The sequence below is a fragment of the Ptychodera flava genome, chromosome 22, assembly GCF_041260155.1.
Source record: "Ptychodera flava strain L36383 chromosome 22, AS_Pfla_20210202, whole genome shotgun sequence".
In the NCBI taxonomy this organism is placed as follows: Eukaryota; Metazoa; Hemichordata; class Enteropneusta; family Ptychoderidae; genus Ptychodera; species Ptychodera flava.
In genome coordinates, this window is record NC_091949.1 from 2331130 (window position 1) to 2351990 (window position 20861).

The 20861-nt window shown below is 36.6% G+C and overlaps 2 protein-coding genes across 2 annotated transcripts in view; one reads left to right on the top strand and one right to left on the bottom strand.

The window, feature by feature from the left end:
• Positions 1 to 20861, bottom strand: part of LOC139123392 (RYamide receptor-like) — a 180702-nt gene that overhangs the window by 132499 nt on the left and 27342 nt on the right. The gene's annotated exons all lie outside the window — the stretch shown is intronic.
• On the top strand, positions 12927 to 13688 carry LOC139123313 (suppressor of Mek1-like). The gene has a single exon (XM_070689468.1). It carries the CDS (start codon positions 12927 to 12929, stop codon positions 13686 to 13688), a length of 762 nt encoding a protein of 253 aa, XP_070545569.1.

Genomic DNA, 20861 nt, shown 5'->3' on the forward strand with positions numbered 1-20861 from the left:
ATGATTGATGTACATAACACAGAACTGGGAAATCATACTGCGACAAATTTACACTGGATGTCTGCCAAGAGAGTTCAAATAACAAAGTCTCACAACCTCAGATGAATAATATAATGACATCGTTGCCGTTGCCATGTCAACCATGTCTAAAATTGTAACAGTAGGTAACAGGAGGTAATATGAAATAAGGGATAAAATGAAATAAGCAATAATCACAAGTAATATTCAGTGTTTTAGAAAGTTATCGATATTTCAATTTATTTGAAAGTCTAGTTAAGTATTCCAGATGCTGACCAACGTTATAAAGCCCATTCGATCAGATGCGTAATTCCGACAAATGGGGAGAATACAAACATTCGCAGGCTATAGTTGAAAACAAACAACGCTGTGTGACTGCCTGGTCTGAAACACCGTACTTTATGTAGATTATATAGCATCTTGTAAAATAATTCAAAGTCATCAATAAAAAGCCTTTCTTGTCTGATAACTGCTGGTCATATTTTCATATATTCAACTTCAAGACGTATAAACAATGTGATAAAAACATATAAGTTTCGTGAAAATAGCTATTCTGTAATGCAAAAAATGAAATGAATTTTAGCGCCGGCAGGACAGAGGTTTTTTCAAGGGTGGAGGTGGTCTTATTTTCATCAATTCTGACGAGAATACATTTAATTTATATTACTATGTTTTCATTCTTTGTGTGTTGTTCGTACAATTTGTTTTGTGTAGATTAAAAGTAATGCATAAAGACGCATTGGAGCCAAATAAGAGTCAGGCAAAAAACGTGTAAAGCATCTTGTTAAATTAGTCGTTCTTATCCTGCTTGAATTTAGCTGCAACCCTAAGTTTGAGTAGCAAATTTGCGGTAAGATTATTAACTCATTATTGTCAACACGGCAAAGTAGACTTGTAAGTTGACAAAGAAATATCATATATACATATTTGGCACTGAAACTTAAAGAACTCACGTAAATATGGCAAATTGAAATCTTTCAACTCTATCAGAGGAAAATCACGCAAAGAAAATGTTTCAGCTGCTTTTCCCTAGATGTGTTTTCGAATTGAGGTTTAGTATCTGTCCCTCGCTCAGTATTCCAATAGAGGATTCGCCATGTTGAATTTCGTCGATGATCACAAGGTAACAAATTTCAAACTGGAAATATGCTCAGGTTACGCATTTACAGTATTAAGAAAGGGTTACTTTATTGCATTTAAATTAGTCTTGGCTGCTAACGGGGACATCAATTTCATATATTCAACTTCAAGACTAAATCCATCATCTAACTCCAAACGTCGTTTGGTTTAGCAAAGATGTGCAGCTTTACATCCACTCGCTAGCTCCAGGATTAAGTCCCTTGATGTTTACGTCCAGGAAATAGTTCATTATCACATGTAATCAAGTATGGTAATATCAAAGTTCTACCTTTGAACCAAAATGTATAAAGCTTATATGTTAATACTTCCTTTAAGTATTGTTTTTTTCAGACTTAACACATTATTTTGAGGTCGATTAATCTGCATGTTCACAATTTTGAACATTCCTTTAGGCGAAAAAGAGGAAAACACTAAATTTTCCGGTTTGGCAAACAAATTGTTATCAAGTTCTTAAAATTCAGAAGGGTCAGGGTCTGAAAATGAGCAGGTACAGGTATGTTATGTCAAATTGAGCTCTTGTATTTGTCGATGATAATAATTTGTTTAATTTTTTCAGAGATACAGTCATAAATCTTTCTGAAATTAACGCCGTTTTCTAAAAGGGTTGTGAGTAGTTTCTGGCGAATGAATTAACCATCATGCTGAGGAAACAAATCACATGGTTGTTAAAACATCTCGTAGACAGATGCACCGAGACAGTAGTTTAGAAATAAGTCACGTTGAACATCCCCGGGGGGAGGGGGTTACCTTCGTATTTCTGTTGACTACTATCCAACACTAAACAGGACGTTATTGGCCGAAGGGTTTGTTTAATTTCACAAATCGGACATTAATGTACCAAATATGATCCTTAGTGTACCGTTCACATATTCTTCCATACAAAAAGTCACGTACTGTACTGAAATCGGGGGTAAAACATAAATGACCTTCTCAGAACCAATATTATCACTACAGCATAATATCGTCCGCCTAATTACCGGTCGAATTTCCATGCCCCGCTGCCCCTTTATTTGTTCAGCTTTCTGTTTAAGATAATAATAGGCTATATGAGCTTCACACCTGACCTTTAATTTTTTGCACCTTAAAAGTTCATTTCATATTGCAATTTTGCTCACGATATTTCAAAACAATTCAAAAAGAACATCCACCGTGCTTCGTCTCTCATTGTCGGTTTTACTTCTCCTAAGTAAATCTGAAACGTAGTGAACATTTTGTAAAGTTTGCGTCTACTTGCCAATAGAATTCACTCCTTAGAAGCATAAAAAAGTTGTGTAATAAATGTCCGTGAATTCAATGCTTTTATTACTTATGTTGTTATTATTGTTATATAAACTGCCGAGAATATTATCACTATTATCATCGCAAATAGAGAAGTATATCTCACTAACATTTCTATCTTTCACACATACTTAGTCGAAGTCTCAAACAGTACGTGTTTGTACTTGTTTGTCATTATGTGTAATTATTCTAATTTGTCAGTGACGCGGACACGACTAGATCTGAATCAGTAAGAACTACTTCCGTGGGCCAGGCATGAGGACGTTGTTTTTTTCCCTTTTGCATCATATAATATGTTAAAGTATGATATGTTATGATTTGATATAAAGTTCAATTCTATTCAGTTCATTACCTGTTTTGAAATGTTCTATGTCACCACTTTCAATAAAATGTTTTCCTTACCTTTTCAAAATGAATAATATATTGTTCAATTGAAAAGAAAATGGTGATAGTGAACAGGTAATTTATTATCATCCAGATTATTGCCACCGACGTTAGCAACAGTATTTGACGACTGAGAAGTGAGAAGATCAATGCCCGTGTCTAACCACTTCTTGCTTCAAAACAAACATTGGTTTATCACGCGGCAGTATATGACAAATTTGCTATACTTCTGAAACAAGTAATGCAATAACTTATTTACATATCTGCAGGAGCAGTTTTGAAGCTGATCGTACTCTGTTACTCTTTAAATCGAAATACCTTGGTATCAATGATGATATACTTAAATGGTCACAAGGTCATCCGTTAAATAGACAGCAACTTGTTCTTTTATCATCAGCTGTCTTCATAATTATGTCAGTAGACGTCCAGTATATATAGCAATGAGCTCCATGATGGACCGCTAGTTGTTTGTACAGAAATAACCTACCGTTTGCTGCATCTGATGAAACATTTTTATTTTCTGATAATCCTGCTATTCTGACAGTAACTCTCTTTTTCCTGAGGAGTCAATTCTTGTTCCACTTTTAAGTTCTTCTTATAAATGATCTATTGGCTTTAGAGAACTTAGAAATGTATATCATGCTGACTATACAGCAGCCTGCACAAATATTTAGTTCCGATAGCAATGAAATTTAAACCTGAAAACGACGCTAAGTCAATATTACACTGATGTGACAATCTTTATATGAGTACTTATTCACGGAAAAGCAAGATTATGGCTATTGGAACATCATACGAAAGTAAAGAACAAAATGTACATTATCTGTGAAAATAATCATTCAAATGTGTTGGGCATTGCAAAAATATTAGGCGTCACAATCAATGATACGTTGACCTCGGAAAAAGTAAATAAACTATGCCGTAGCACTGCTTTCAAATTACCCCAAGACAAGTACAACGCTATTACCTAATAAAGAACTTAGTACAGTTTAGTTATGTTTTGTCTCCTCCCCCTTGATTGCATATAGGGTCATTGCTTGAAAGATGGAAAAATTGTCAGTGAACTAAATCGTGATTGTATTACGGTAACCCGAAGCGAAATCTTACTTGAGTCCCATGGACGGTAACTAATCCAACAAGGAATATTTTGCAAAGCATCGAGTTTAATGTAAAACATCTTACTAATGTTGCCCCTGATTATTTGAAGAAAGTCAAGTCGTCCATGGATTCAACTCAGGATTAACAAATAGAGAAAAGTTGAATACTTCTGGGCAAGGCAAACTGGTATTTCAAAGGGGTTATATATTAGTGTTTTGCCTGAAGAGGTCAAGTAGTGTCCTTTGCTTCAATGCCTTAAAGGACATTGTAAAATCTGCATTTTGATGAAACCTGAACTGTGAGACTGTGTTAATGAATTGTGCTTTATTTTCATTTATACCACCCTTATAAATATTACTAATTCTATATTTTTGTTTCGGTTCAGTGTAAATACTATTTAATATTTACATTACAGTAGAAAACTTAGGCCTTTAGTCTATTGAGTTTAAATAAATGAACAGATAAATAAATAAACAAATATGTAAATACATAAATAAATAATAAATAAGTTTAAATAAATAAATGAGATCAATACTGCAGCTAATAATAATAATAATACAACAACAATTATAATTAAAGTAAAAAGTTATTACTATTATTATTATTATTATTATTATTATTATTATTATTATTATTATTATTATTACAAGTTTAGGGGCTATAAGTATTATATAGAAATCTAATAATAGTTCATTGAGGCTGTGTGGGAATTCTGATAAAGAGGTGTTGTATATTTTAATTTTGTCAATAGGGGTGACTTCCCATTGATGTACGTGCAGCGCAGTTTTTCTTCCATCAAAAGTCACGACTATGAAAAAGATTTCCAATATAAATTAACTCTCTCTCTCTCTCTCTCTCTCTCTCTCTCTCTCTCTCTCTCTCTCTCTCTCTCTCTCTCTTGAAAAAGATTTCCAATAGGCCTATAAATTAACATCTCTCTCTCTCTCTCTCTCTCTCTCTCTCTCTCTCTCTCTCTCTCTCTCTCTCTCTCTCTCTCTCTCTCTCTCCTCTCTCTCTCTCTCTCTCTCTCTCTCTCGGCATGGCAGTGAAATTGCTATGCTGCGACCACCGAACGAATATTTTCCATACATTAGGAATAACATTAAAAGTTCATTATATAAATCTAACCAGTGTAGTCTGGCGTTCTTCGCGTTCTTCTCTGTTGGAACACGCGCGCGCCCTTCAGAGGGACGACGCGATTCCCAGAGCATGCGCAATTGAGAGTGCGTGGCGTGACATTTAGAACGTCTCCGATCTCGTGCTATCGTGTCGTTAGCCTTAAAAATGATGGAATGTCAACAGAAACTGGAATTACTGCAGAGAATACTTTTCAGGATATCACATGTGAGTGTCTAAGGTACCAAGTAGGACGTTTAGGAAATCCTTTCAGAAACTTCACGCCGTCTGTGGCCATTTTGTGGAGTATAAGCTTATAAGCTTACGTAATTGCAGCGTAACAGTATTTCTACTGTATATATTGGCGGAACATATGCGATGGAAATGTTTGCGTTTCACATCTTTCAATTATTCAGATGGAAATGCCGCCCTCTACTCAAACTTTGAAAAAAACAGGGTGACAGACTTTGGAAGGCTAACTCTTGTATAACAATGACGTAATTTTATGGGAAGACATTTGTATTCGAGCACGGCTACAGTACAGTTTTTGATTCGAGAACTCTCATCATGTCGGATTCACTGAAACAGTCAGTTGTATCTCAACAATCCAGAGGGTGAGTCGAACTTTTTCCTATGTCCATGTAGAACTTGTGCAAAAATAAGCGAATCCACAGGCCTTTGGCGAATCAATAAATGCGTTTTTCACCAAGCTGAAATGTGGAAAGATTTATTATTTTGTAGCACGTCAGTAGTTTGATATGACTAACGCCTTTCACAATAATACTGTCTATTCCATTGAGCATCGTGCTACAGGTCAAAATCTTATTCCTCAGGTTGATATACATATGTAGAGATTTTTATAGAAACTATTCCATAGCTATTTACATTTCTTTATCACTTTTTGCGGTTTTGCGGTTTCCTGTTTTTTGTTAGCCGATTAGCCGGCACACGCCAAAACGACTAGTCTTTGCGGTTTTCTATAATTTTGGCACGCGCCAAAACGATTAGTCTATTGCGCTCGTATGGGCACGTTTAGTCTCACTGTTTACCTCCGGTTGGTTAGAGCAACCACAGTTTAATTGACAGCCGATTCTTTATATTTAGGGTAAATTGTTGCAATAAGTGTTTTCTACGACGTTCGCACAAGTGAGAGCCCTATACTATGTCAAGTAGGGCAGTATTAAATGTGATATCTTGTAAAATTTCCCCCTTATCTTGGCCTGCTGGGTTTTTAAAAAGTGTTTAAAGGTATACAGGCACCATGTTCAAATTAAGCCGTTGCTACCATGGAAAGGGATCTAGCTAGTCATAGAGTTTATGGGGTCACGCCAGGTCACACTTAAATAATGCACCACTACATGGTCATAATTTTACTATAGTTAAACAATCAGAAATAATTTGTCTTCATTACTCTTCCTGGAATGGGACAAAGAAATTATTAATTGTCAATCCATAAAATAAATAAGTACCAGTGAATCTTGAGTGCTAAGGGGAATTGGGTTCACAAAATTAATTTGAGATACTAGTAGAATTAATTTTATCACATAAAATTAATTTGAAGGCATAAACTTAATTCGATGAATGCGAAGTTAGTAATATACTACATAACACTTATTTGAGATGACTCCATGAAACAAAATTAAAAATGCTTGAAAAATTATTTCTGGTCTAAATTAATTCTAACACACTAAAATTAACGGAAAACATAATTTTGACCAGAATGGCCCCAATATACATTATCTTTATCATTATACACCTGCGTCTGCAATCTTTGGAGTTTTCTTCGTACAGTAAATTTCGGTATCAGAGGACGCAGAGTCCAATACCTTTGCCGCGCAGTACAATAACTTTTGGTGTTATTGGACGCTATTTGACCTTTGACCTCAAAACACCATTACGTCAATGCGGGGAAATACTTCTAAATATTGGGTACTTCACAACGTTAGTAGTGGTGAATCAAAAGCCTGTGAATTCGGGTGAAATTATGCTGCCGGCCTACAATTTCTCACACGTACACTGCGCTGCACGGGTTTGAAATTTCGTTCTGTGCGCCTAGCGGACGCACTTAACGCGTTCTCAGTTTGCTCGCGATCGCTCAGTGCAGTGTGGGACGGTCATCCCAAAAAAAGCTTTAATTTTGATTTTTTCGAGGTAAAATTGGATTAAAAAAGGTGTATAATAATGAGGTTATTCCCAAATACCGGGATTTATGTCCGAGTACATTTTAAATAGAAATAAGGGAAAAAGGAACATTTTCAATGCCAAAATAGTTACCATGGCAACTCGAAACCTTAAAATAAGTCTGGTTTTTGTGTTCTCTGACCCGAATTCCCCTACTAGATAATTTTCATATCAATCAAAGTAACTTTTCATGGGATATTAGAAAAATTGATATTTTCAACCCCTAAAATGGTTACCATGGAAACATGGGGCAGTGAAATCGATGTCATATTTGGTCTTTTCGACCCAAAATACCCTACCTGTGAAATTTTCATGGGAATTGAACCTATTATTATTCGCGTTATTATTTCTATATAATACTTATATTAATTATTACTACTACTACTACTACTACTACTTCTACTACAGTCATGCCAACAAGTTCAATAGGTAATTTTAAATCTAGAATACATATATATAGTATATATATAGGACTGTGTACATTTGGAATATACATTTGACAGAATTGAAAGCAAACAACAAATATGCGGCAAGAGTCAAGTCCCAACCGTCTATTCTAACTATTGCATTGAAAAGAAAAATGAGGTTTGATCGAAATCTTGACATTTTTTCCTGATCACAGTATGCGCTATCTTGTCATTCTAGAAACCAAACCTTCTTTATCTATTATTTGGATTCAATGATCAGGAAGAGAAATCGTTACGTTTCTTACATTCCAAACTATATTCCGGTACACCAACAACGCTTCATCTCGTGTTTCTCCGTTTTCCTTGGCATCGATTGGCACAAGATGTGGAAAGGATCTGCTGCTAAGATGACTTAGAAAGCGACAATTTGACGTCAGTGTATTGGTAGGCGAACATTTTCCACTCAGGGGACTTTTAAAGCCTATCTCTGTAAAATCTGAACCCTGTGTAGCTCTGTGTGGAATTGCTTGTCAAAGGTTATCCTTTGATAAAACATTAAAGGTCACTTCTGTTGAGGATTGCCCGTAAAATCGGTTTTATACTGGAGTTGACTCACTAGCGAGTTGATGGGGTTCATTACCTCTATGCTATAGATCGTTACAGTTCACAATCAGGGCCTGAACATCTAGTCTGCCTCGCAGTACAGTGTCATATACCAGGGATAATAACAAATAACACCGTTTCAAACTGATCTTAGGAAGTTGATCGGCATATTCAGGGTACCGTCATGCATCTCAGCGGATCATCATCATCCCTAGTTGTTTTCTTCATTCGCCGTCGTTGTATTTGTGTGAAAATACATTGAAATATATTTCACTGTATCGCAATCAATCAAACAATCATACCTAGCCTTGCTGCGACATGGTAAGATGATGCAATGAAAAAACCCGATGTTTTGCATGTAGCAGTACGGGCTTCTAACAAAAATAAATGAATAAATAAAATCAAGAATATGTAATTATATATTGACTGACAAAATCTTAAGGCTGTAGTCGAAATATAGTGATATCACTTAAAATACTATGGTTTATACTTCAATTTCATTTTAGTTTTGAGCCGCTTGTTTGAAAATAACAACGTTCACGTCACCTATATTGTGAATTCAAGACTAATTTTAATTGTGAATAGTATTTGTCAACTTTAGTTATAATAAGTTCAGAATTGCACTTTGTAGACTTAGAACCTCTTCACATCAGTTGAGAATTGAGGCTGATCGTAAATATGGTGTTGCAAGAAACGATCGAATATGTTTACATTGCAAGTTAAATGTCATTGAAGACGAATATCATTTTTGTTTAGTCTGCCCTTTTCATGACGATCTGCGCCAGAAATACATTCCTGTTTATTTTTATGCAAACCATACCTATGAGAAATTCCTTCAACTTATGCAACTGGAAAATAGACGGGTTATGGAAGTAGCAAACAAACGAAGAGAAAGCTTTGTACTTAATGAATAGATTAATAGTGTTATCTTGTACGTATATCAAGATTTTGTATTGTAGATGTATTTATCCTCTGTGTTCTTGTGACGATGTATACGTTCATTTATTACTGTATCATTGGCTGGAGGCCAAAGTACGAAATAAACATTATTATTATTATTATTATTATTATTATTATTATTATTATTATTATTATTATTATTATTATTATTATTATAATTAGTAGTAGTAGTAGTAGTAGTAGTAGTAGTAGTAGTAGTAGTAGTAGTAGTAGTAGTAGCAGTAGTAGTAGTAGTATATACCTCAACAGTATGCTGTTCAAATGCATATGGTGGAAATCACAAATCCCCATCTCTTCGACCAGTTTTGAAGAATAAGTTCCTTGACCATTAGATGAATACATCTAGCAGGTATATCTCTCTCACATTTGCGAATAAGGCCACACGTTTACAGTGTTCAGTCGGCATTATCAAACCCCAAAACCCCAAAGGCTTACCGATTAGGTCAAGAGAAGAGGACGTCATATGTGTGGTGATATGCTTTCATAAAATTTGATACCTGTGGGACCATGAGTTTAAACTGCAACTGAGCAAATGGACAGATTTTGCTGATAAAACATATTAAACAGCCTTCAACGTAAATGCCGTGCAAGAGACATTTCCCACATTCCTACGGGAAAAGTGGGTATAATTAAAATAGCTAAATGATAAAAATGAATTTCAAGCGTTTACAATTCCATTTGAATAATTCTTCAGCCACAAGGAATCTTAGTAATGACCCAATTCTATTTGAATAATTCTTCAGCCACAAGGACTCTTAGTAATGACCCATTAGGAGAAAGGTCTACAAAGAAATTTTGAAACACTTCGGCAATTGTAAGATTTCTTAATATGATTTGACACTCAGCGAAGTTGAGATATATTCTGTAGCGAAAGATTATTTTACCTGGCTTTCATATCTGCCTGTAGTTTCGACAGGAAATCTAAACATATGTAAAGAAAGTCTCGTTGATCCATGTATTTTGTTTTCTTGCTTATCAAACAAAGGACTATCATGTCATCGTATCTCGTAAGAGAAACTACCACAATGTGAAAATTAAGTCGCAACTCGTAGCTCGGGTCTGATGGCTTGATCTGTAGTTACTAATCACTCGAACTGTGAACAATTTTGTTCATTTGTTTTGAAAAAAATTAAAGCATATCGGTTACATCATTTACCAACAATTGCCAACCATTACGTGAATGTAACGCAAAGGCTTACCCCTTTCTACCCTAGTATTTCATTGCACAAATGACTTTGTCTTCGCCAATAACACGGTGATATTGACCTGTTTCTCTGCTGTTTTTTAAAATTTCTGCGCAGTAGTGAATTAGTTTCTGCCGATACATTTGATTTTGTCGTCATTCTTTCAAATCAAATTGAATTTCTCTTATCATGAGTCTTATTGTTTCGAATATATTTTTTCGAATATATTTTTGCACATAATAGTCATGTCATGTCTAACAAAAGCAATAGTCAGTAAAGCAATAGTCAGTATTGTACAAGTGACTTTCTGTTCAAATATCCGTTTCTGTTCTTCCTCTTTTGAACCTGTTGTATACCTTACCTATTTGCTATTTGAGTTCCCTCCACCCTTCCGACTCTAAACCGTACCCGTGTCTACTCTGGTATGCATGCTCTCTCTCTCTCTCTCTCTCTCTCTCTCTCTCTCTCTCTCTCTCTCATTGCCTTAAGGTCAGCAAATGTATCGCAGGACGCGGCGCGTTCAAATCTTTAAAATTGGTACAATACTGCCACAGAGAATATGATTAATCAGAATGTAGACAAAGACAAAGTTTGGCAACATTACTTTGTGATAATATGTAGTTCAATTTAAACGATTATTCGAACTAATCAATAGTTAACAATTAAAATAAACATGACGGTTCGCTTCCGGACTTGAAGACAACGACTTATCACTTTGTTCAAATTTTAACTGACAATATGCAGCGGCTCTGAAGAATATATTATACCTGTTTGATAGATTGTCATTATTCACAGCAACTTAATGAGTCTGACACTAACTAAAGGCAATCGTGTATCTTACTAGCTATCTTGAAGTGATTCATCAATGTCAAAATATTAAGCCAACCAATAAGCCATAAGCCTTAGAAAATCTGCACACTGGTCCATGTTTTGTACCGGTAAATTTATTTGGATAATTATGACCAATATCATTCGTTCACATTTTGATGTAATCAATGTTTTTGATGTTATCGCCAATTGGTATTTCCGTTATGCGTAAAATATCTGAACCCTTCATGGCAATTGCATGGTATGTCGAATATGATTTTTACCTTTCGAGCTTTGATATTGTTGCCGCTTCAATATATTTTAACAAAACTATAAAATTGAGCTTGCCAGTTATAATGTGCTGGCTAAAATGAAAGTAAACAGTAAAGTTGTGAATACATTCGGTTTACGGGGGTTGTATCTGTTTTGTTCTGAAGTAGTCTGCCTTTGAGTAGTTTGCGTTACACTTAACTTCAAAACATGATTGTTTCATTATTTAACACCGTAGAATCGGGTTCATGCACTACTCTAGATGGGAGAGTAGTAATACAGACACAGCATGTGATAAATGAACTTTGCAATTTATTTTTACTTTGCATCAATATAACAATGGATTCATATTTAGGGCCTACTGTGCGTTTGTGCTTGTAGTTACCCTTCTATCAACTCTGCATTTTTTCTACAATTCAGTCAAAAATGTTCCGTACCTTTTCGTCAAAATTTTTGTGTCCGGCAAAGTGCGAAGTTGTTATACCAAAACTAAAAGTGTTGAAAATAACTTAAATAGTATAAACGAAGAGAATGGCTGCCGCTCTCTGCCTGCGACGCAATGTTGCCGACATTCAGGGGCTTTCAGGAACAAGAAAGTTGAAAGATAGTGTCGTAGTGTTATCCTATGGTACTACTACTACTACTACTACTACTACTACTACTACTACTACTACTACTACTACTACTACTACTACTACTACTACGTTGCAGACGTGTCTCTGGAGAGCTCCGTTTATCCTTCAGTTTCTGGTCGTTTGTGAAGACATCCGTCATCTCTACACTTGGATTTGTCAACTAAGTGACTCCATTTAGTGGTTAGTTATTTTATTTGTTGTGTTTTTCTTGGATTTTGGTAGATTGCGACGGATTTTGTTTCGGCTGGCTCTGGCAGGGCCACCGAGGCAAGATGGCGGCCTCAAGCCAATCGTTTAGCGGGATGACAAGGAAGCATGGGTTGAAATGTTTGTCCCTCAGACGAGTAAGTGTTGAATCTTATGTTAAGGGCATTGCCAAAGTTACTGGTCCGCAAAATGTTTTAGCTGCTTCTCGAGTGAATGGAGCTGTGATTGTGTTTTTGAGCTCGACAAATTGGGTTGAAGCGGTTTGTTTGGAAGGTATTGATGTCGACGGGTGTTGGATTACACCGGAACCACTTGTCAAACCAGCTACAAAAGTAATTTTATCTGGAGTTCCCCCTTTCATTCCTAACGAAGTTTTAATCGGTGAATTGAGTAAATGTGGCAAGGTTGTCGGTGGCGTGAGAAATACTCCTTTGGGCATTAAATCGGATGACTTGAAACACGTTAAATCTTTCAGACGTCAAATGTATATTTTACCTACGGTTACTGATGCCGAATTACTCGGCTGCTATCACGTTGTCTTCGAAAACAAAACGTACCGCATTTATTTGTCTTTTGACGAAGTTAGGTGCTTCAATTGTTATGAGCCGGGTCACATTAAAAGTAAGTGCCCATTATTAATGCAAGATTCTCAAAATGAAAATGATAACGATAATGAAATGGACACAACTGAAATGAATGAAAACGCTGAAATTGGTGACGAAGTTACTGAAAATATTGATGCGGAAGGGGAAGGAATTCGGACAAATGCCGACAACAAATCCACACCTGTTGATAACCATGACTTGCAAAATAATGTAGTTGATCAATCAAACGACCACGATGTGATAAATAACAGTCCAGAAACTAATGCTGCGTCAACAACCGACAAAAATGCGAGCAATATTTCAGCAAAAGAAATCAATGTCACACAGTCGGAAAAAAATCGTCAAGATGTCAACGTATCGATTTTAGATAATTATCATGACAATGTTCCCTCAAACCATGTAGACACATGCATCGAGCCTAAAAATAGCGACAGCAGTGATAATATGGAAATTAGCAGTAATGAGATTCCAAACGCCACTCAACACGACTCAGAATCTAACAAGTCTCAAAAAGGTGTCTCTTCCTTAGGTAAAACTGCCGAAGAGAGGGTACTAACCCCTCCTTCACCTTTCCCTCCCTCTCCATGTTTTTCCCCTGCTACAGGCTCTCTTAGCTCGACGGATTCCAATCAACCCATTTCGGTCAAGCTCTCTGATTCGTCTCTTCCTGGCCCCTCGTCCCTTTTCAATTCGTCATTGGACAATTCGCAAGATCTTTTCCTCACTCCAGCTCAAATTTTAGCGACCCAACAAAGACACGCCGAAGACGATGATATTGATGAAACAACATCATGACGTCAGAATTATCAGATATATCACAGACAGCTGAACGAAATAGACAAGCCCCATCAATTCAAGCTATAGAAGAGTTTCTAGAAGACACTCTTCACTCAAAGAAAATAATCACAAGATGTATAGAATTTTGTCCTGATCTCAAATTGCTAAGTAGCGCCTTCAATAATTATCGCAGATGCCAACACTTGTCAGGAGCTCAGAAAGCAAGGGTCCAAAAGATAAATTCCAAGATCAAACAACATATTAGAGCAACTGGCAAACCCATTCATTAGTATTCCCTTATGTTGTGTCATTCTCTGTTATTTCTAGTTAGCATGGCAAGCATTTCGATGTTGTCTTTAAACGTTAGAGGATGTCGGGATTCTTTGAAGAGATACCAAGTCCTTGAATATCTTAAAAATGAAGTTCCCTCAGATATCCATCTTCTTCAAGAAACTCATACCTTGGCTGGTGATGAGAAAATTTGGAGTCTTATTTGGAAAGGTTCTTTGCTTCTTTCTCACAATTCTGCTAATCAGGGAGGGGTTGCAATTCTTTTTTCAAACAATCTCCGAGAATAGTTGTTCTGTCCAAAAAAGAGTTAATAAAGGGTCACCTTCTTTATTCTCACGTGACAATTGATGGCTTCCCTGTGCACATTATCAACATTTATGCTCCTGCTAATGGCTCGGATCGCCTCCAGTGCTTTAAAGTTCTCAATAATCACTTGACTTCTCTTAATGAAGATCCAATTTTTCTTGGTGGAGATTTTAATTGTACAGTAAACGAGATTGATCGTATTGGCAGTGAACCTGATCCTCGTACCCCTCTCTCTCTCTTGACAAGATTTTTCACCGTTTTGAACTAGTTGATGCCTGGCGTAATCAATATAAGTCTGAACGTAATTATACCTGGTCTCGTAGCAACACACATGTTAGACTTGATCGCATTTATGTTAACAAACAATTTTCAAATCGTATTCGTTCTTGCTCCATCATAAATTCTTCTCTTTGTTTCTCTGATCATTCTGCTGTTAAATTGGTTATTTCTCAGAGAAACACTGACAATCACAATCCAGTCTGGCACATGAACACTGATATTCTGAAAGAAGACGATTATATCGAGCTTATTTCGTTATTTTGGTCCAAATGGCAACAACAAAAACCAAATTATACAAAGATCCAATTTTGGTGGGATGCTGGTAAAAATAAGATCAAACAGTTGACTCAGCAGTATTCCTCCCACAGACAAGCTGAAAAGAATCATGTGAAACGTAGTCTCGAAAAAGAAATTTTTCAGCTTGAAAATAATCTTCATAAAAATCAGTCCCTCATTGAGAGTTATAACACTAAAAAACTCCTTCTAAAAGAAATCATTGATCATGAATCGAAAGGAGCTGCCATTCGTGCAAAACACAAAATTATCAACACGGTCGATGCGCCGAATAATTTCTTTAAAAGTATTGAAACTCGCAATGGAAAAAGAAAGCCTATCATCCATCTTGAAAAAATGGATGGCTCCCTCACCGAAGATCAAAAAGAAATTCGTAATCTAACCTATTCATTCTATCAAAATCTTTTTCTCCTGACCCAATTGACACAATATGCTGAAAGACGTCTTCATGAAATTTACCACAACTTAAAGATACTGACAAAGAATTCTTAGATAGGCCTCTTACATTTGATGAAATTTCTTTCACTGTTAAAAATCTCCCGACAGGTCGTTCCCCTGGCATTGATGGTCTCCCAAATGAATTTTACACTACTTTCTGGTCGATCATTGGCAATGATCTGTATGAAGTGCTTCTCAAATCTATCAGTGATGGTGAACTGCCACTGTCCTGCAGACGGGCAGTTGTTTGCCTTCTACCAAAGTCAGGCGATTCTACGAAGTTAAAAAATTGGCGTCCAGTAAGTCTTCTTTGTAGTGATTATAAAATTCTCACTAAGACGCTCTCTTTTCGTCTTCGCAATGTTCTTAGTTCTATTATTCACGAAGATCAGACCTGCAGCATTCCTGGTCGTCAGATTCATGATAATATCGGTTTTCTGAGAGATAGTCTTCATTTAGCGAATTCAAATAATATCCCACTTGCTATCGTTGCTCTCGATCAAGAGAAGGCTTTCGACAGAATTAATCACGGTTACTTATTAAATACTTTAAAAGCCTTTGGGTTCGGCAAAAATTTCATTAATTTTATCTCTCTTCTGTATTCTAATGTCCAAAGCTTAATTCGTGTAAATAACACTCTCACTTCCCCAGTTTCCTTTGGGAGAGGTATTCGTCAAGGCTGTTCTCTGTCTGCTCAGCTGTACGTTATCGCAATTGAATCCTTGCTTCATGAAATACGCACAAAAAGTGATATCAAAGGCTTAACTATTCCTCATACCAATATAGCCCACTGTAATCTTTCCGCCTATGCTGATGATGTAGATTTCCTTATTACCCGAGACGAGGATTTTAACAAACTTCGCCATTGGCTGAATATCTACAATGCAGCGTCCAATGCAAAGACGGATTTTGCTAAAACTGAAGGTCTTTGGGCGGGTTGCTGGCGAGGCCGTAGGTGTGAACCACTCAACATAAAATGGAACAGTACCGGTCTAAAAAGTCTCGGCGTTTATCTCGGCAATGATGAACTTTTTGTTAATAAAAACTGGACAGATTTGGTCGATACTCTTTCAAATAATCTTGAATATTGGAATCGGTATGCTCCAAATATTTCGTATAGGGGTAGAGTTCTTATAATCAACAGCTTATTGACAAGCAAATTCTTATATCGTTTTATTTCCTTATGTCCCCCAACTAGTACTATAATATTCGTCCAGTCACTCATCTTGGATTTCTTTTTGCAAGGCAGACACTGGATTCCAGCAGAGAAATTATACTTGCCAGTTTACAAAGGTGGCCAAGGACTAGTCCACTTACCATCCCGTATTAAATCTTTCCGTCTGCAATTTATCCAGAGATATCTTTACTCTGACAACAATCATCCCGTTTTCAGTTTTGTTGATCATTACTTCAAACAAGTCCATAATCTGTCTTATTCCACTGAACTCCTTACTGTTGATATTGACACTCCCTTCATCTGTTCGTCTAAATTTCACAATGATTTGCTCTCATGCTGGCAATCTGTTTCCAAAATTCGCAAAACTAGTTCCAATATTCATGAAATTCTTAATGAGCCTCTCTTTTATAACAAGGAAATTCTCCATCCAGTAACGCAAGAGCGGTTGAAAAATAGCTGTTTTATAGACGCAGGTTTCACCAAAATCAAAGACCTCATTGACTTTTAAAGGAAAAAATGGCTTACTGATTTAGAAGTCTTTTCCAAATTAAGCATTTATTCTCACCGTATTGCAAAAGTAATCTACAGTGATATTCTCAAAGCAATCCCTTTAAAGTGGACAGAAACTATTATGTCCTATCTCAGAGGTGAAATTTCAAACGATGTTACTCCTTTTCATTATTCATTTGAATTGCATTATTCTAATGACCTCAACTTTCCCTTGTACAAAATCGAAAAGGGTGCCATTTACAAATATTTGGTCAATATTTTGCAAAAAGAACGTCTTCCAAATACTGCTGATACTGTCTGGCGCTCCATTCTTAATCTTTCAAATTCAATTGTTCCAAATTTTAAAGCCTGTTACAGTCCTCCGTTATCATCGAGAGAAGGTGATTATCTGTGGCGGATCATACATGGCGCGTTCTCCACTGAGAGAGTTTTGTTCAAAATGGGGTTCAGTGCAAGCTCTAATTGCGTTTTTTGTGGCAAGCCTGACGATCTTCTTCATGCTTTTTACGAATGTAATTATAATAAAGATCTTATCTTAGCATTGCAAACATTATCAAAACTTCTGCTGAATGATAACAGTATTTCCATTCCCATTCACTGGTTAATTTTAAACCCGCCCCACAAATCAGGAAAATTTATCTCGAAACAAGCAAATCGTCTCTTTGTCTTTATCAATGCTCTCGCGAAAACGTCGATTTACCTTTGTCGTAGAAATAAAAGAATTATGAATAGTCTCCCTACTGACCCTCTACAAATTTTTAGAACTCGTCTTAAATCGCGGATTCAAATAGAATTTTTGCATCACAAACTTAATAATCAACTTGCCATTTTCAAGAACACTTGGACGACTAATGACGCCCTTTGTAGAGTCAATGATAATGGAGTCCTTGTCATTAATGATTTAATTTAACCTTGGTTTCTTTCATGTTCCTGTCTTTTTCCTGCACACATATATATTGACAGTTCCTTGTTTCCTGGTCGTTGTCGGCTTTTAATCCTGGGCACCGTACTCCTTACGGGATCTTCGGATCGGTTAAAGGTCTGATGGAGGGTCATACATACACTTAACAACATAAGTTCTGTTCTCTCAAGTAGGTAATGTTGAACTGTAACCTGAAACTAGACCCTCGCTTATCATCGATATCTGTCCACGTAGCTGTACCTAAAGTATCTTTCGTCATCGGGATTTCGTCTTTTGTTCTCACTGGTTTTGAATTTTTTCTGTACTTATATTGTAAATATTTGTAAATTCATTGTATTTCACATGTTCTCCTTTTCCGTTTTCTCCTTTTTGGAAACCGGTTTCCGTTTTCTGAATTTTAGTCCTTGTACAATTTTGTGTATATAGTGAATAAACGATGGTTTGAAAACTACTACTACTACTACTACTACTACTACTACTACTACTACTACTACTCCGTGCGGACGTGTGGTAGATGGGCTCCTGAATTTTGTGTTGTATTCTCATCATTCAGCGTTATTGATCAACTCTACTGGTATATTTACTTCGTGAGTAATTGATACTTTCAGTTTTACGTAGTTTTTGAGGTTTTTAAAGCTCGATTGGCTGGATTGGGGTGGATTTTATCTTTCCCCTTCCGGCCACTGTGGGTACGCAATATGGCTACCCAGGTCGACAATCCATTCAGGCACCTCACCCGTAAACATGCTGTGAGGTGCAACAATGTTGAAGGTGTGCCAGTAGAAAACTATGTGTCTGAAATTTCAAAGATTGTTGGGGCTGAAAATATTATTGCAGCTTCACGAATGAATCGTTCAGTGGTTGTGTATCTTGCTAAATTAGAACACGTAGAGTCTGTCGTTGAACGCCAACTAGTGCTTGACAATGAATTCGTCCAGGTTGAACACATGCTCAAACCTGCCTCCAAAGTTATTTTATCTAATGTGCCCCCATTTATCCCTGATGAAAAACTAGAGGAAGAATTGTGGAAACTAGGAAGAGTAGTTGGACATATGCGAGTCATTCCCCTTGGTTGTAAAGATCCTGCCTTGAAACATGTCAAGTCATTCAGACGGCAAATTCACATTTTATTACATAATGACAACATCAACGGGCTAATACAGGTCAAATATCAAGATCATTTGTATCCAATTTACATTTCTGTTGATGAAATGAGATGCTTCGCTTGTGGTATGAAAGGCCACATTCGTAGAAATTGTCCAGGTCAGCCCGGTGTTTTGCACGTTGTTGAAAATCAATCAGGAAATGTTTCTACAAATTCAGCTCATGAAACTCAGGCTCATCAAAGAAACGAAAATAGCAACAGTCAGAACAAAGAGTCGCATAACAATGTTGATAATGCAGAAATTTCTTCAGCTGCTACTGATAATATCATCGATGAGGTAATTGTTGAGGAGCAAGGTGTTGATGAGCAGGTTAAAGTTCAAAATACTAATGATATGGAAATAGGCGATGCAAATGATGTAATCAATGAGGAGATAATCAATACTAATGACAAAAGCAATGAAGGTGTTAACGATGAAACAAGTGAAGGATGGGCCAATAGTAAGAACACAAATGTTGATGACACAGAGTCCGCAGATGTTGGTGTTGCTGTTGAAGACAGGGTACGAACCCCTGCTTCTTCTCCCCCTTCCCCTTTCCCTTCCTCTCCCTCTCTTCCTTTTGCTCCTTCCCCTTCTTCTTCTTCCTCAGTGGTTTTTCTCAATCCCTTGATTTTCCAGAGACGCCTTTCTCTGGTGTTAATACTGGAGGGATGCATACAGACTCTGATTTTCCATTATCCCAGACAACTCCGGTCAAAACTGGTAATAGATTCGATGTTCTCAGCCAAGATTCTGATATTGACGGAGACGAAGAGGTTGATGACGCTGATAGTATTTCTATGACATCTGAAGTTTCTGATACTTCTGAACTGACAGATCGCAACGATCTAAGCTTTAGCAGCCTTTTAGAGTTTTTAGCGCAGATTAAAGGTTCAAAAAGCCAGTCCAGAGATGTTATGAATATTGTCCAGATTTAAGACTTCTAATTAAAGCATTGCATAAGCTGCGCAAATCTGATCGTGTTACAGCCAGCCAAAATGTAAGAATATATAGGCTGACAGTTAAACTGTATGCGTATACCAAGAGTAAACATTATTCTCTAAAATAATGGTCACTAATGCCTTAATTCTTTTGTCTTGTCTTTTAATGGCAAGCATTTCAACTTTAACGTGGAATATTAATGGAGGTCACGATTCTCTCAGGCGTTATCAAATTTTATCTTACTTGAATGTAGATCACCATAACGATTTTTGTTTCCTCCAGGAAACTCACTCAACAATTGATAGTCAAGCCCAATGGCAAATTATTTGGCGTTCACCAATATATTTTTCTCACGGAACTAGTAACTCGGCAGGTGTCGCTATTCTCTTTCCCAAGAGAAAACAAGTGAATGTTATTTCTCAAAGTAGTGTTGTTAGAGGTCGCTTATTACATCTCCACGTGACTGTAGATGAACAGCCATTTCACTTAGTGAATGTTTATGCCCCGTACTCTGGAGAGGAACGTTTACGTTTCTTCGCTCAGCTTAAAAAGTTTTTAAACAGTATTAATGATGATCCGTTATTATGGGGGGAGATTTTTAATTGTACGCTCATTCCTAACTTAGACAGGGGTTCTGAGACTGAGCCACACATGAATTCTTCTAAGTTTCTTTCTGATATTGTTCATCGCACAAAACTTGCAGATGCATGGCGTCATGTTCACACTTCCTCACGTAATTATACTTGGCAAAAAAAAAAATAAATCACGGATTGACACCTTCTTCATTACAAAAGCCCTCACTTCAAAAATCAAATCTGTCTCGATTGATTCATGTCACAATTTATCTGATCACAGTCCAGTTTCCCTTCATATTTGTGCCAACTTCA

Coding starts and splice junctions, on each gene's coding strand:
- LOC139123313 (XM_070689468.1), top strand. CDS start 12,927: ATGCAAGATTCTCAAAATGAAAATGATAACGATAATGAAATGGACACA.